General features: G+C 35.4%; 3 protein-coding genes across 4 annotated transcripts; 2 read left to right on the top strand and 1 right to left on the bottom strand.

Moving 5' to 3' along the window:
- The first annotated feature begins 1,406 nt into the window (after nucleotides 1-1,406).
- zgc:174917 (uncharacterized protein LOC565650 homolog) lies at nucleotides 1,407-4,525 on the top strand. 2 transcript variants are annotated; one of them, XM_058396317.1, is made up of 7 exons: nucleotides 1,407-1,541; nucleotides 2,100-2,384; nucleotides 3,016-3,286; nucleotides 3,376-3,467; nucleotides 3,756-3,895; nucleotides 4,078-4,182; nucleotides 4,288-4,525. In XM_058396317.1, exons 2-7 carry the CDS (start codon nucleotides 2,255-2,257, stop codon nucleotides 4,378-4,380), a joined length of 831 nt encoding a protein of 276 aa, XP_058252300.1. In that variant the 5' UTR covers nucleotides 1,407-1,541; nucleotides 2,100-2,254; the 3' UTR covers nucleotides 4,381-4,525. The 2 variants fall into 2 exon arrangements, with proteins under 2 accessions (XP_058252300.1, XP_058252301.1); XM_058396318.1 differs by having other exon boundaries at nucleotides 1,428-1,541; nucleotides 2,144-2,384.
- Nucleotides 4,526-6,309: 1,784 nt separating this feature from the next.
- Nucleotides 6,310-8,088, bottom strand: si:ch211-153b23.5 (uncharacterized protein LOC321177 homolog). Its single transcript, XM_058397757.1, has 5 exons — nucleotides 7,937-8,088; nucleotides 7,445-7,557; nucleotides 7,159-7,330; nucleotides 6,757-6,958; nucleotides 6,310-6,670 (listed from the first exon to the last, which is right to left on the bottom strand). The coding sequence occupies exons 2-5, from the start codon at nucleotides 7,550-7,552 to the stop codon at nucleotides 6,478-6,480; spliced, it is 675 nt and encodes a 224-aa protein (XP_058253740.1). The 5' UTR covers nucleotides 7,553-7,557; nucleotides 7,937-8,088; the 3' UTR covers nucleotides 6,310-6,477.
- Nucleotides 8,089-8,606: 518 nt separating this feature from the next.
- Nucleotides 8,607-14,908, top strand: si:ch211-153b23.4 (uncharacterized protein LOC335392 homolog). Its single transcript, XM_058397756.1, has 9 exons — nucleotides 8,607-8,715; nucleotides 9,263-9,376; nucleotides 10,645-12,327; nucleotides 12,413-12,512; nucleotides 12,824-12,972; nucleotides 13,086-13,198; nucleotides 13,410-13,499; nucleotides 13,597-13,719; nucleotides 13,834-14,908. Exons 1-9 carry the CDS (start codon nucleotides 8,649-8,651, stop codon nucleotides 14,041-14,043), a joined length of 2,649 nt encoding a protein of 882 aa, XP_058253739.1. The 5' UTR covers nucleotides 8,607-8,648; the 3' UTR covers nucleotides 14,044-14,908.
- Nucleotides 14,909-16,601: the final 1,693 nt, after the last annotated feature.

Below are 16,601 nucleotides of genomic sequence, written 5' to 3'. Positions count from 1 at the left end.
AGTCCATTGTTACTGAAGAGAAGAACAATTTGAAAAAAAACGTGTCTGTCTTCCGACTGTCTTCTGAATAACACCACATACTCTTTTCAGGGAAACTTGCTTACTTCTGCAACAGAAATTGCATTTACTCATTACATCATTACATCACTTTATGAAATAACCTGGTGTTGAAGTCATAGCTGTAAGTATGTTTACACTTCTGGTTGGAAGTAATTAAACCAAATTACAACCAAATTACAAAAAAAAATACTCTTTTTCTTTTAGTAATAAAGTATGATTGATGACATGCACATTTAAAATGATTTAATATATATATATATATTTAATATATATATGAAATTATTATTATTTATTATTATACAAAATTCTATTTTACTGATTGCAAAATAAAATGGCATTTCAGAAAGCACAATATTTAATCTATTAACTCCTAAAAAAAAAATCCATTTTGATAATATGTGGCATTGTGTAAAATTGTGACACCATAATGATGTTGATGTGCCTCATTCCTTCCAAACAGCAACAGATGTTCATCAGTTCATCAGTTCTGTGCTGTTGTCATAATTTCACGCCATAATTTTACACCTTGGACAACACTGCCATTGTCATCTTGTTTTTAAAAGCTCACATGTCCAATGAGACATGTCACAAGAAGAGTTGCATTAGGGTGTAGGAGTAAAGAGGTCAGAAGGAATTCAACACCATTCAATAGTTTCAGTTTGACAAAAGGTTGTCTGCCACATGAAGTCTGCTGGGGAACTAAGAAATTCCAAAATCTAGCAAGACTAACCAAATAAGTTTGTTTACTGAACAACCTCTATGCAATACGTAACTGAGAAAGAAAGAAAGAAAGAATGACATACAGTCTATTTTACGTCAATCACAAATTATTATTATTATTATTATTATTATTATTATTATTATTATTATTATTATTATTATTATTATTATTATTATTATAAGTAGTAGTAATAGTAATAGTAATAGTAATGCACTCACCGACAGGTTTACATTATAATCATTCAATTTAAAATCTTATTTTGAATATAATTTAATTATATAATCGTATTTTAGTTTGTAATATTTTTTATTTAAATAGGAATTTTATATAAAAATATAAGTGAATAACATTTACACAACAGTCTGTAGATGGCACCACAGAACACCTGTCTCTTCCACCTCTCTGGGTTTTTTTTTTTAAAGATGCTACGTGAATTCCTCGTTCACTGTGAAACTGAACAGTTCTTTCTGTTCAAAGTATTTCGTAAGAGGAAATGCCCTTCAAAACAGTTTCTCACTTCTCTGAGATTTTCCACCCGATTACTCCTCAAAGATTATCTGTAATGAGTTCATACATAACATACACCCCATTTCCAAACAGAGTTAAAAATAGACAGCAATTAATGGCATGGGGCCAGAACTATTGTGATGTCTTAATTCTGGAAATTCCTGGTTTACTCACAGTATATATATAAGCACGATGATTTCTGCAATTGACAGCAAGTTTCCGCTGATAGAGCAGCCAGTCTTACGCTCACCAGGTAGTAAAAGCTTTGCTTTCTTAATCTTACATCAATAATAATTGGACTGTGTGGGTACTTTTTAATCTATTACTCTTCGCTGCATTGCTGTTCAATTATTTTTTTGTTATCTTTTTATGACCAAAATTCAATTTTGTCACCCAACTTTCTTTATAAAGTATGTGAATGTTCAGAGATAGTCATATAGCATTATGTATTAATTCAGTAGCATAGAATAGCTCCAATTACAAACTCGTATAGCAGTATTTTGTGTAACATTTTTTTCTGTCCAGTAGCACAATGCTATGGATTGTCCAAGTGGTTAAGAATTTAGTGGGTCTCCACCTATTTGTGAAATATTAAGGTATTTTTCCCATTAGAGTTCTCAGAAGGCACAGGTCTTGGCTACCAGTGACTTCTGTACTGCTCCATAAACAGCCAAGAATAAATTTGCTCTGAAAGAGTGTTGGTTGTGGGGGTGGGGGGGATCATCAGTCTACTCTCTCTCTCTCTCTCTCTCTCTCACACACACACACACACACTTTTATGCTTTCTCTCACTCTCTTTATCTCTCTCCAGAGGCCTACACTGAATAAAAGCAGATTATTTTGTCACCAACACAGACATATCTACTGCAGTCTTCGGGCCCTTGAGGAACAGAAAGAAAGCAAGACACCTACTGAGACACGTGTCAACCCCTGAACAACAGACAAACTTCTCCAACATCTATAGTCATGGGACTCGAGAGAGCAGAAGTTAAGACTCTGTATGAGAAAGAGGGCTATGTGACCGGCATTCCGATCCTCAGCCCTGAGGAGCTGCAACAAGCCAGAGATGCCTTTGCTGAGCTGGAGAGAAAGTTTGGTGAGTCCAAAATGAATAAATGAATGAATAATAATAATAATAATAATAATAATAATAATAATAATAATAATAATAATAATAATAATAATAATAATAATAATGATGATGATGATGATGATGATGATGAGCTAAATAGGTTGCGCTAAATAATTTTAGCTAAATAGGTTATCCTGTAATCTGCTTTTTTAATTTCTACTTGTTATCTGTACCAAATAGTAATTGTTATTTATGCAAACTAAGCAGAGCCTTTAAGCAGGAACTAATTTGTGGGGAAAAACCCATGTGCATGAACAAGGGCACTGAGATTTTGTTGAAATGCCAATGAGAACATTGTGTCTCACAAAGCCAGAGACTGTTATGGTCTCTACATCAGGAGTTCAATCATATCCAGAAAGGGCTAGTGTGGATGCAAGCTTTAATCCCAACCTCATAATATTGAAAACCAAGCTCAACTAATTAAACAGGTAAAATAAGGTGTGGTTCCTGCTTCACTGGACAATGCACCCACACTGCCCTTTGCAGATATGATTGGACATCCTTGCTCTACATCATTTCCACTGTTACTATACTATAGTATATCTGCATATTTAATTTGTTTTTAACAGAATATATGCTCAACCTCTCATTCCAGGTGTGGATTATACTGCCTACAGCCTGCACAATGTGCATATGAAGTACAGCTGGGTAATGGCACTAGCCAAACACCCTAGAGTTCTTGAGGTGATCACTGCAGTCCTTGGTCCTGATGTTCTCCTGCTGGACTCCCGCTTCATCTGCAAATACCCAGTCTCAAAACAAAGCAAAACCCAAGGGAGCAACCAAGAGGATGAGGACCAGAAGAATGGATCTGAAGAAGAAAGTGACTCCATACTTCCGTACGTGGCCTGGCATCAGGACATGAAGTAGGTGATTTCACATGCTAGAGTAGAATTAGATGCTGTAATATAATGAGTGGAGTCATATTTTATTTGCATGTCTTATATGGTCATAGGTATTGGGGACTTGATGGAGGGCCAGTTGTCTCAGTCTGGCTTGCTTTGGATGACTCACAGGAAGAAAATGGTGCCCTACAGGTCATTCCAGGTACATTAGTGCCCTCCAATACAATAATACACAAATCTGTTCTTTTTTAAATCTCACTACACCCTCTAAATGTGCTCTCTGAGTTTATGGTTTGTCACTGCAGCAACCTTGATCTCTATCTAAGTCAATGCAAAAATGTACTTTTAATTATGTTTTTGTAACTTCTGCATGCCATAAAAAATGGGAGCTCCTTTCAGTCTGGACAAACATTATCTTGATGGACAAGTTGCCAGATAAATATCACTGTAGAATAGGTATGAATTCTAGGTTTTGCTCATTTTCTAACAGGAAGTCACTGCTCTGGCCTTTTGCCCCATCGCCAAGCCAAGCTCTCAGGCAACATGCTGAGTGTTAATCAAGAAATCCCAGAGGAGCTGGTTGAGAAAGAGAAGGCCTTGCTCTGCCCCCTTTTCGCAGGGCAAATGTCTGTAAGTTTACACTTGCATAGATTCCTCTTTATTCCTTTTATATTATGATGGAGATAATACAGAGCAATATACATTGAAAGATAATAGAACACATTGAAGGATAATATCTTGATCCTGATTCAGTTCAGAATGTGGTTGCATTTCAAGATATCAAGATGTTTCTTGGAAATTGTCATGTGCAGATCCACGATGGACTCCTGGTGCATGGCAGTGATCCCAACACATCAGGAAAGAGGCGTTGTGGCTTTGTGATCCGCTATGTTCCTACTGAAGCTTATCCAATTCAGGTGAAAATTCAAGCAAAATAATGTTCTGTAAATATTGATTTAAAAAAATTCTGCTGTTGGTTTTATTAATAGAATACACTAACATACTTTTTGCACTCTTGACAGGATCCTGAACGCCCAAGGTGTTTCCATGCCACAGTAGTGGTTAGTGGACATGACAAGTATAACCACTTCTCAAGTCAAAAACCTGAACTGTGATTTAACTGTGACTGAAATGCTTGATCAGGTGTAGCATGTAACTGTCTGTACTGTATATCGGACACCTGAAATTACCTCTCTACTTTCTACTCTCTACTCTCTACTCTACTCATTATTTTACTGATAATAAAGGGTTTGAAATTCATGAACTATTTAGTTTAATATATAAAGTAAGTAGTGTACTTCAGTTTCTTCCACTGTATTACTTGAAAATTCTTAATATATATGAATGGACTTCACTGCTTTCAGAAATGTGCATTTTGTTTTATTTGAAAGAAAGAAAAAAAAAAATGGTTGTACCACATGCTTTCATGTCAAATAATTATCTTATGTATTCATTTTCATTAAAATGAATAAATTAATAATAATAATAAAATGCTGAGGTTCAGTAATTCTATAGTTTTCACTTACATATATTGTTATATAATCATCAATTAATACATTAACTGATCAACTGATAAATACAGGATATTTATTCTTTTTAATTAACATTGCAAGGCTATACAATTGGAGTTTAATCTTAAAACACAGTGCTTAAGCTAATTTGAATATGATCACGGTTAAACTGATGCACCTCATAAAACTTTTATTCGTCCCTCAACACGTACCAGCCACTTGTGTGTATAATGTTTCATTGTGTATGGAGTGTTTATTTATACATGACATTAGGACTTATATTTAGGGGCATACATCACACCTGACGATCACACCCATGTGTTGAAAGCAACATTGAAAAGTTGGAAAAACATAATTATAATTATTACATAATCATAATTACATAATTATAGAAAATTATTTGCATATTTCAGCTTTACAGCTTACTATCACTGGAACTAAGTGGCCCAAACCTGTTACAGCATGACATGGAGTGGAACACGTTCAGGTTGGAGTGGAAAATCTCCAGTGGTTCTGTACAGAGGAAGATTACTGGCAGTTTTGGCAAATATCTTTTAGACCCTTGTGTAACTAAACACTATTCTTAGCATTGACACATGTGGATACAAAGCAAATAAATCCCTGATCATTCACTGCATGAACAAATATACAAATGTTGTGCAAGAAATAAGTACACTACAAGCAGCGAACCAGATAATGATTAAATAAATGATCATTTTAGTATTAGTCTCTTTAAGATAGTTACAGTTACATCATCCACTTATATCTAAAAGACTAGTAAATTACTGAATCTCATTGGTCAGAAGGTATTTATAATTTTAATACCTTTATGATTCAGTAGAGATAGCTCTGATAGCACAGTGTAGCTGTAATTCAACTGACATGTTTACATTAATGGACTCATTCTAATAGTAATTATTGCTATATTAAAAGCTTATTCACAGAGATTTATAATGTACGCTGTACTTGATCAAGAACAAATGTACAATCATTGATATGGTGATGCTTTCTTTAGGTAAAGATTTGCTTGACATGTATTGATGGAGGGTCAAATGTCAATGCTTTGTAGACCTGTTTCTAATTTTACTTAATAATTGCACCATATTAAGAGAGAGAGAAAAAAATATGCTACTGAGGGAATAACTGCATATGGCTAACTATATAACTATATAACGTTTCTGACTGAGGTTCCACCACATTAATGTAACTACATATGGGTAAAAAAAAACCATTGAATTATATATTTATTTTACATGAGAGTAAGAGTAATAAGAAATAAAGAATAAGAGTAATAAAGCACTTTGGAATGTAGAGTAATGGGTCAACGCGTCCTATCACTGATGATCGATTATTTTCCTGGAAGAGTATACCCCATTGTGCTTTATTTTTTCTTATGGCTTGACCTTAATTTCATTATATTGGTCTAAATATAATGTTACATATAATGTTTATGTTACAATGACTTGATAAAGGATTGATTTGGGTAAAATACAAATGATAAGCAATAAGAAGTAGAAAAGGACACTGACAATATCACACAAACATAGACTTTATTGATATGTTTATCACATAACATTTACATGCAGTTATTTAAACTGAAAGCACTGCATTCAGTAATACAGTAATTGCTTAAAATTGTTTTCCAGTGAATAAAAATCACGCCAAATTAATACAACCTTCACAGATTTTTAAATGACCAAATCAGGCGAGTTTAAGAACCTCTGTTACCATAACCCCAAGTCCATCAAACACCTCATGTAATGGGGCATTGCACATGAAGGCAGAAGTAGTTACTAGTTTATTCTTCTTATCCACATGCACTTCTCCAACATTTCTATTAACATGCTTAGAGCCCAGCTCCACCAGTGTCTTAGCTGTTCCAGCATATGGCCATCTACAAAGGTAATGGAAAGTGAGAACATCAGTACCACAGTATTAAGTCTGTTTAATTGGCAAGTATAAAATATATATCATGCTTACTTTTCACACTCTGTGTCATGGCCGACAGTAAGTTCACAGCCAGGAATAGCCTTTGCTGCAAGTACTGGAGAAATGCAGCACATGCCCAGAGGCTTTCCTGCCTGGTGGAAGTTCTTGATGACCTTCTCGACCAGGGGCTTCACTGAGAAATCCTTGCCTTTGGTGGCCCAGTCACTGAGATTCTTAGCTGCTCCAAAGCCTCCTAAACAGTACAGTTAAAGGCAACCGTGAATTATTTTTCCCTTAGAATCTTTATAAATTGGGTTTCAAGACAGTAATGAAGTATATTTAGGACAGGCATGGCATGAATACTCTCCATTCACCTAAAAAAGAGGCTAGTGTAATACTACTGAAATGTTTAATGTTTTTGACTTCATACTCTCTCCAGGCTGATGAACTGACCAGGAATGATGACAGCATCGTGATTAGCCACATCTAACTTGGCCAGGTCAGTGATGTCTCCTCGAGCAATGCGGGCACTTTCCTGCATCACGTTGCGCTTTTCCCCCACTGGTTTTCCTTCACAGTGGTTCACAACATGCATCATCTCAGCATTTGGAGCAAACATCTGAACCTAAACATAGAGGTACATGACACCTAGTCAAGTAACTAGCCAAGAATTGGTAGTCACACTCTACATCAATCAATATTCAACATGTTTTGTGTTTAGGTGTGGAGCCTGCTTTACCTTGGCACCAGCCCGACTAAGGTGTACAAGTAGGGCAGAAGCCTCATGGATCTCAGTTCCATCATAGACTCCACAACCAGCAAGGATCACTGCTACACGCTTTGACATTGCACCTGACAAACACGTAGAAGGTGGAAATTAAGACTCCACCTCGGTTGCTAACATCATCCAGGAAATGAATGAGAGATAAAGGTGAACAACAGGTGTCAATGACACCGCACTGTCCTGTATTAAATATTCACGTAGACCTGGAAGCCCTTCTCCCAGGTAAACTTTAATCATATCGGTCTCCAGGTAGGTAATATACACACAAAAAAAAAAGGCACAGTAGAGAGGACAGATGTACAGAAAAGCTACAGATCATCATCTGTATGATTGCTGGAGCTGTATACCAGTCACTAGAAATAAAAGCCTTAGCAGGTTAATCTAGTTTTCATAACCCCTAAAAGCTATATTATTTGTATTGTTAGATTTACTTGAAACATGACTCACCTAGTAAAAAGGAGATGAAATTCAAGGTTGTGCTCACGTTCCAGGTCTCAGTAACCAGAGTGACTCTTAGACGCGCTCATCTGTTTTATATACATATTCTGAGGTTTGGCTCCGCCCACCGCACGAGACGCAACGCCTCTTTCAGAGACTCGAGCTCGGAAAGGGTGCAGCCATGGAGGGAGGAAAAGCGTGTTTACTTAATGACATAATGCTGAGTCAAGTCCAACAGTGCTTCCATTGTTGGTGTAAAGTTGCATTTATTGAAGCACACCGCATTCGAGCATTAAGTTAACCAAAATTCAAACTTCCTTGTTCATGGTTCAAGGAACAGTTAATGGACACCTAAAGTGAAATAAACGTCACTCTGTTAACTGTAACATTAGATAATAGCATAATTTGGGGTATAATTTTTTTTTTATTGCTTGAATAAACATTCAAAGAAGGAGTGTATTTATATTTTATTAATTCGTTAATTAATTAATTTATTGATATTTATTGATACTGATGGGCTTTATTAGCATCTTTTAAACCATTTTCAATAATATTAATAATACAAATAAAAAAGCTGCGGTTTTTGTCTATTTTTAGACAACTCGGTTAGGGAATTTCAGAGATCATACCGTAATCCAGGCGGGCGAGTAAGAGGTGTGACGTCATCCTGCGAAAGGTTTATAAGGTGCGGTGCGCGTGGCGACGAGCAGCGCCTGTAACGATGGCAGAATCTCCGTCTGACTCCGAGTCACTGCATTACTCCATCGGTATTTTGGGTATATCTGCTGGTATGTTGCACATTTTGTAAGCTAACTAACTCAGAAGCAGTGTTTTGTTATGGCTAAATATGAAAACATTAGGTTTTCTGTTGATTTTTAAGAGCGTCAAAATTGTTTTCGTCTATTCAGTGCATTCCTCCAAATGAAATATAATTCATTAATTATATTAGTTTACTTCGAAGCAAACTTGTGTGCTCTAAGATCTGTAAATGTTTGTCGGTTATTAAAATATGACTGGGTTAGAAATGATACATTAATACATTAAAATAATGGATGTTTTCTTTAGATAGCATGATGCTTTCTCGATTCAATAGGCTAATTAAATATTGCCAGTAGAGGGCACAATTCAAAATAAAAAATTTTTTAATAATAAATAAATATTTATATGTAACGTGAGTTTTTAACAGATTTTAACATGTTTAATACAAATATATAATATTGTCCAAAAATAGTTTTCACTGACTGCTGATTTGTAATTCTTGAATGCATAAAGTAACACAAGAAAATTAAAAACGAGATATCCAGTCACCTAATGTATTAATTTTTTTCAATCAAGGCTCTTTGCTGCTTCTGGTAAACTACTATGCCAGCACTCCTGATAAGGCCCTCATTCCTGCTACAGCACTGGGGATTGAGCTGATCATTATCGCCGCCCTGGTGGCCTATGCAGGTGGGTGTATGAAGCTGCATGTAACAACCACTTAAGAACAATGCTTTATTGTTATAAAACTTATACATATTAGATCATATATTTAGCAGATTTAGGATAATGGTATATAATATTATAAAACAAAAATTCATATTACTCTAGATATTGCATATTGCATATTGTAACATTTGTTTACATAATGTATAGATTATGTTTTGAATAAATTCTAATTGTAAATCTGTACAATTCATCAGCGACAGACATACTGATGTATTTATGTACAGTTCCATCAAGTTAAAAATTAGCCCTTTGTTCTGATTGCTGTGGAAACACCCTAAATGGAAGGCCGCAGGAAGGGGTGGGGGAGTGGGGGTAATTGGTTAAGAAGTGTGGTTGCTAGTGATGTTTATGATATTAACTTATAATATGACAAGTCCTAATAATGTGAAAATACAGATTCAGCAACCAATATCTGTTGTATTTATTAAATACATGTTTTTGATTTGAAATCATTTTAAGACAATCCACTACAGGTGAATTGGGTAATACATATAATAGATATCTCACTTATCTTTGCCAGATAATTGCCTATATTATTATAGTATTGCAATATTATTTTGCATTGGAACCTTTAACATAAATGCATTTATTTATACAAATGAGGTTTTGTCTAATTAAGTATGCAAACATATATTTAGCAAAACAAAAAAATCTAGTGTTTTGATATATTTTATATCAAATTAAAAGATTTATTGCGCTTTAAAACAGTTTGCTATTTCTTTTGTGTTTAATAAAGATAATACCATGCTTTCCATTTTTAAAAATGCAGTATAGAATTTAACATAGCCAACAATTATAAATATTTTGGAAAATGCCTGGTTAACAACCCATAAAAAAAATTATATTCATATTAAATATATTATATTAATATTTATTAAAAATACCTTGTGATTTCATGTGTTTGCACTCTAATTAGTGGGGTTTATTATGGAAATTAACATGTAGCACAGTGACACAGAAATGGACATTTGGACAGAGATTAAAGTTGCTACATTTCAGATAATAATGTTGTGATGGTGATTGAATGAAAAGTACAAGACATTTCTCTATTGAGTTTGTGTTATTATTATTGCTACATCTATAATGTATCATTAGTTTTCTAAAAATCCAACAAATGATTGACTAAATTGTAATTTCTGCCTATACTGTCTTGCTTCAATAATCTGTAATCATGATAAAATATAAAAGATACTCTTCCTAAACGGCACTGTTCCTGTTTTGTGTTTTAGGTTTGTGTCAGAGCTTGTCCCATAGACTTCTCTATGCTACACTTTGTCTGACTGTGTCAGCTCTGTGGTGTGGCTCAGGGCTTGTTCATATACTTGCAGGGGAAGGTATAATCAGTGGACAAAATGGGCTGAGAAATGCCATGGTACCAGGGCTTGCTGCTTTTACTCTGGCGTTGCTTATCATTAGTTTAATAGCTGTTCTGCAAAAGAAGGTCTTCCTCTGCTTTATTTCCCTCACCATATGTTTGGCATGTGCACATGAAATCGCTGGACTGACAAATGTAAACTTTGGCCAGTCAGCCACAGCTGCCTGTTACCTCTTGGTCTGTTTTGTCTGTGCCTACTTTGGCAGCGGGCGTCTGTTTTTCTACATCTCGAATGGTAAGATTAACTTACCAGGGACCAGTTTGCTGAATAAAAACAGTCAGGAGTCAGCAAAGGGTCAAGAACATATCAATGTAATTGCTGTGGGTTTGGTAATGAACTTGTTGTCAGCCAGTGTGTTAGCTTGTCCACTACTTGGTGTGGTCCCTGTACTTTTCTCTGGCCATATCCCATGGCTTTGGACAGCTGGTGTCTTTCAGCTAGGTGTGTCTGTCCTCTCCTACAGAGCCATGGACACCTTGGCAGCAACCTTCTATGGTTTCACAGCTATACTAAAGTTTTCTGAAGGTTATAGTGTGCTAGTGAAAGACTTAACAGGCCAAATCCCCTATTCCCCAGTACCTTTCCCCACTGTTTTTGCAGTTCTCTTTTTTGTCCTGGCTTTGTTTAGCTGCATCAGAAGTTTAGTTGATGGCCTGTACCTGCTCTTCTTTGTGGCTTACTCTATAGCAATCGCTGCACAGCCCAGAGGCTTTTTCCAGGGTGGCACACAAGGTGTGCAAGCAGCTATATTTGTGGCATCTGCCCTCATGCTTCTGATAACGCTCTATAACCAGGTTTCCCAAAAGAAGATACCCACAGGTGAAAGTGTCCTCAAGAATCTTCTGGCTCGCAGCAATAAATTTACACTACGGGCTCAGGACAAAGACCTGCATGCTCCCTATTTGGGTTACTCCAAATATGCAGATGCTGAGGTGTTGGCTCATGGTTGTAGTGTGCTGGCAGCTTTTGCTATCACCGCTAGTGTGGCTAATCAGGACTCTTTGACAGTTCTAATTTTGCCCTGGGCTGTGGTTGCAGGTGGTATCCTGCAATTTCTTTGTGGTTCAGTTGCCTTTGCTCGAGGTAAGACCCTAGAAAGCACTGCCTTCATATTCTATGGCATGATGTGGACAGTATGGGGCGTGACACGTTTTAGTGGTCTCTGTGGTGATGTCCGGGGGTTCCACTTAGCAGTGGGAATCATCAGCTTTATGGTTTTTAATGTGCTTGTGGCTGTTGGAGCCCTGTTTTTGAATATAGCATGGTTTGTCTATGCAGCTACCTTTGAGCTCATTCTCATTAGTTTCCTGTTAGATGTATTAGGAGTTCTGCCCTATGGCTATGACATTGGTGTGACGATCATCTTTGGTCTGGTTAGTTTCTACTTCTTCTTGGCCAGTATAGTAAACTGCACCTTTGAGAGTCTGCAACTTCCTTTGGGTGGTCCTTTGATCAAGTTGAAAGGATTTGGTGGAGGCAGGGACAGCTGTCCACATCTTTCTTCCAGAAAGGTCTCATCAGTGAAGCAGATTGCAGGTGAGATGCTTATTTTTTATTAAATCAGGGCACATTATTTATGTATTTACTTACTCACTCACTTATTAATTTTTTTTATTTATAGACATCATGAAGAATGGAGGAATATGTGGAGTGCCCACAGACACTGTCTATGTGCTTGTAGCAGCTTGCAATCGACCGGACGCTGTTGAGAAAGCTTACAAGTAATGTCCTAATATATTATTGCAATCCTTATACCAGAGCATTACTGAATTCCCTAGTCTGATTTTTTAGAAGGCATTGATTAATTTTCACAGTAATATATGGCTCACATGTACTTCAGTCACCCTCCAGCTATAATTCAGATTATAAATTCAATTAATGATCTGTTATCATTTAACAGCTCATTAAGACGGACTTAATGGTCTAGCACCTAATAATTATATGGAATATTTGTGTTGTGGACATTCCAGAACCTTTAATATACATGGTATGACATTCTCTAACTTTTAATCTTATTCATTTGTATATGTAGGGTGAAGAAACAGGCACAAGAGCGTCCAATGTCATTGTGGCTCTCTTCTATTAAACAGCTAGAACCAGTCAAACATCAGATCAGTCCCCTTCTCTGGGACTTCATGGAGGTGACTTGGCCATCATCGATCAGCCTGGTCATTCCTAGAGGTTGGTTACCTTTGATCCATCTATACTGTACAATTGCCAACACACTGTAACACAAAATATTTTTTGTTGATAATCACACTCGGACCAACATGTAGTGTTTTCCTGTTACTTAGCACCATGGATGGACCTCTTTGGTTTAAATGATTCATCAAAATATATTGGCACACCACAAAGCATAGCCATCAGAAACCCAGACTGCACTGTTGTAAACCATCTAATTAGCATGGTAGGTTGTTTTATTTTCTCAATATCTGATTGTCTTTTAGCTATTTTGATGGAATATGCCTCTTATATCTTACAACTCTCTTAAACCTTAGAATTTCATTGCCTGATCAATGCTATGCTGGATCATCTTAAATATTCAATAAGGAAATTAGTATTAATAGTGAGACTAGTTTACTTGATGTCATAAATAAATATAATTATCTTCTCTGTAGGTGGGCCCTATAGCTGTTACCTCAGCAAATCCGACAGGTGAAGCAGACACGACCCATCATAACCAGGTGTATTCTAAGCTGGGTGACAAGGTACATCCTAGTCTTGCAGAGACGAATGAGTGCTCATAAATTTAATTATGTGGAATGTTTAGATTATACAAACAAGAAATATAATTTCTGTGATTAGGTTGATGGCGTGTTATGTGATGGGCCTTCACCAGAGAATATTGCCTCCACTGTTGTGGACTGCACCAAGATCGAGAGTGGCCAAATTGGCTTTTTCAGAGTCGGCCTAATTCCCAAGTCTAAGGTAACATTTATTCATTCATGGACAAATATTGTAATACAAATTTTTAATGTATGAGTTTCACATAATTACATTATTTCAGTGGAAGTCAAATTAACATTCCGTGATCTTTTCAAGGTCCTGCAGCTATTTGAAGAAATTCAGAAAAGACATCGGCGTGGCTACATGAATGATGGCTTTGAGACAGACATCACTAATCCTCAAAGAGACAGCACAAACTCTCAAACAGGTTCTGAAACTGATTCGGGTTTATGTCAGCCGACTCCTGCAGACTCTTTGAGTTCACTTGACCTCAGTCAACGCGGCAACATGGAAGACAAAGATTAATCATAGAGCTGGATTCTGTGTAATGACAGATTTATACATGTAAATAATAAACCTGTAAATATCATATTTCATATTGTACAATTATAGCAATGGGTAAAAACATGACAATGACAATAAAGCCCCCAGTAAAATGATGCAGTGTTAACAGCAATATAGGTTAATATTTATATATTGTTAAATATTATAAATATTAATAGTATGATACAACATGCTTTTAATTGTATTACAGTGCTGCATATTGTATGGTTGTATAGAAGATTATGTTATAGCAATACAAATAGTTTATTCACAAACAGCACAAAATATCTTCTGCATATAGTCTTTGCATATAAGAGCATTACATTAGTCACCAAGCACAAATCCCAAACAGCATACAACTCTGGATGATTCTATACTTATATGCACAGCCCTGAGTCACTTTATAAGACACTATTTATTCACAAAGCACTATATTTTCAACATTTAATTTATTCCTGGCTTCAGTTTGAGTTATCTGGTGGTTTTTTATTTATTTATCTGTAGTGCATATTGTACTAATAAAATTGAAATGAAATTTTTATTTTTGTATGCTACTGCTAAAATGAAAATATATTTGTAGAAGATGTAAAGTAGGCATAAAAAAGGCACGTATACTGTTGCTGTATCATTATTTGAGGGATTACTACTATTACATTACAATAATACTCTTACATTAGTACTTTATTCTTATATATTACAGTATTATGTTTCTAACTGGAGAAGAATCTTGGGTGTGGCATGGGACATCAAAGTTTTGACATTCCAGCTAGCAATAATTTAACAAAAAACTATATAAATTTTGAAATGTACATTTACAGGTCAAGTACTGGGATTTTTTTACATTTATTTTGGGCAAAGGAGATTTGAGAAGATCCAAATTTTTGCTTGGTTTTATAAAGTTCTTACTGTTTCTTATGAAGCACTCTCTTGAATTCATAAAATAACTAGTACTTGTTGAAAACTTTGGATATTGTGAGCCTATTATGGCTACATTATGATTATAAATGCTTTATTTAATATGTTTTAACTTAATCAGTCCTTTTTATGGTTATGCCAGAGGCCAGTAAATGGAATTGTTGCCTGTTTTGGGGATTTCTATGAGTCCCATGGAATTTATTTGTGATGTCACTCTCCACAGTAGTGATTAATGGTTCATATCAAATTAGAGACCCATGGCTAATCTAATTTTAATCTAGGTTTGTACTAGGTTTAAATGTTAGAATTTTAGTGGGACAGTTGTATGTGGTGTTTTACCATAAAGACAATTTTATTTGTCTTCTCTGTACCAGTGTTATTATGGAGATGGTTGAATTGTTTGCCCAGCAGTGGGCTCACATCCCTCCTCTTTCCCATCATATTGCTCACCAGCAAATAAACACAAAAAGCACAGAGTGTTCCGACTAATCTTATAACAGGCATGCTGATCGAAAACATCTGATAGAAAGGATTAAACCGAGGGGATTTTAGTAAGTTTAAGCACATTATATGGCCAAAAGCATGTGGAGGTCCGATCAACATAAACATATGTGCCCATTCTAAATCCATGGACATTAGGGACATTGGGACATTATATGAACATTAGTAGATAGATAGATAGATAGATAGATAGATAGATAGATAGATAGATAGATAGATAGATAGATAGATAGATAGAGAGATAGATAGATAGATAGATAGATAGATAGATAGATAGATAGATAGATAGATAGATAGATAGATAGATAGATAGATAGATAGATTTACAACTTCCAGCAGTATCCGCAAGCATAGGTAATAAGGTAATAAATAAAAAATTAAAATAGGAATATAACAAAAACATACTGAAAAATACTATTAAATTCAGGCACTGATATTGAGTGTTTTTTTTCTAGGGGTTGGCTTTTTGTGGCAGTAGCTTAGCTAAGGCCCATATATATGGCTGTGATGGTCAGGTGTCCACATTCCTATAAGCATTTTGTAAGTAAGATTAACTGAGTAAATTTATTTGTGTGTATAAGTCAACAGTTGTTGTTTAGAGATTTCATTGTCAAACATTTAACAATAATAAAATGCAGTAGAAAGAACAATTTAAAAAATGTTCCTGTGAAACCACACAAACAAGTCTTTCAAGATCCTTGGTTTTTTTAAGTGAGTTGCATCTTGATGCTGCACGTACTGCATTTTCTGATGCTGTGGAAGATATGACATGATTTATGAATAGGCAAGCTATTATTATATCATATTAAGATATTTAGCGAACAAAGAGTGTTGTTTAATCAAAGTTTCTATTATTTTTTCCTTATACATTTTCTTTTTACGTTGGTGTCTGTCACACATTTCTCAAGAGCAGATAGCTGAAAGACCTTTGTGCATGAATCACCCAAACATTGTGATACAGGGCATAAAACATTTACTGTCATAACTGTGAGTTGAATAAGCAAGTGTTTACAAGGAAGATGCAAAAGAAATTCAAAAACATTTCTGTGAAAATGGAAGTTATTTGAAAGTTAAAAAAAGTGAGAAATATTTGACACTTTTACATAACCATTTAGTTATGATGA

This window comes from Hemibagrus wyckioides, linkage group LG08, assembly GCF_019097595.1.
Source record: "Hemibagrus wyckioides isolate EC202008001 linkage group LG08, SWU_Hwy_1.0, whole genome shotgun sequence".
In the NCBI taxonomy this organism is placed as follows: domain Eukaryota; kingdom Metazoa; phylum Chordata; class Actinopteri; order Siluriformes; family Bagridae; genus Hemibagrus; species Hemibagrus wyckioides.
Note: the sequence above shows the minus strand (reverse complement) of the source record. Positions and strands in the feature narration are given on the sequence as shown.

Excerpts from the sequence above, each read along its gene's own strand:
- zgc:174917 (XM_058396317.1), top strand. The coding sequence starts at position 2,255 with ATGGGACTCGAGAGAGCAGAAGTTAAGACTCTGTATGAGAAAGAGGGC. Across the intron at positions 2,385-3,015 it reads TGAGCTGGAGAGAAAGTTTG|GTGTGGATTATACTGCCTAC; the intron begins GTGAGTCCAAAA and ends CTCTCATTCCAG. Across the intron at positions 3,468-3,755 it reads TGCCCTACAGGTCATTCCAG|GAAGTCACTGCTCTGGCCTT; the intron begins GTACATTAGTGC and ends ATTTTCTAACAG.
- si:ch211-153b23.5 (XM_058397757.1), bottom strand. The coding sequence starts at position 7,552 with ATGTCAAAGCGTGTAGCAGTGATCCTTGCTGGTTGTGGAGTCTATGAT. Across the intron at positions 6,959-7,158 it reads CGATGCTGTCATCATTCCTG|GAGGCTTTGGAGCAGCTAAG; the intron begins GTCAGTTCATCA and ends TGTACTGTTTAG. Across the intron at positions 6,671-6,756 it reads CATGACACAGAGTGTGAAAA|ATGGCCATATGCTGGAACAG; the intron begins GTAAGCATGATA and ends TTACCTTTGTAG.
- si:ch211-153b23.4 (XM_058397756.1), top strand. The coding sequence starts at position 8,649 with ATGGCAGAATCTCCGTCTGACTCCGAGTCACTGCATTACTCCATCGGT. Across the intron at positions 8,716-9,262 it reads TATTTTGGGTATATCTGCTG|GCTCTTTGCTGCTTCTGGTA; the intron begins GTATGTTGCACA and ends TTTTCAATCAAG. Across the intron at positions 12,973-13,085 it reads CAGCCTGGTCATTCCTAGAG|CACCATGGATGGACCTCTTT; the intron begins GTTGGTTACCTT and ends CCTGTTACTTAG.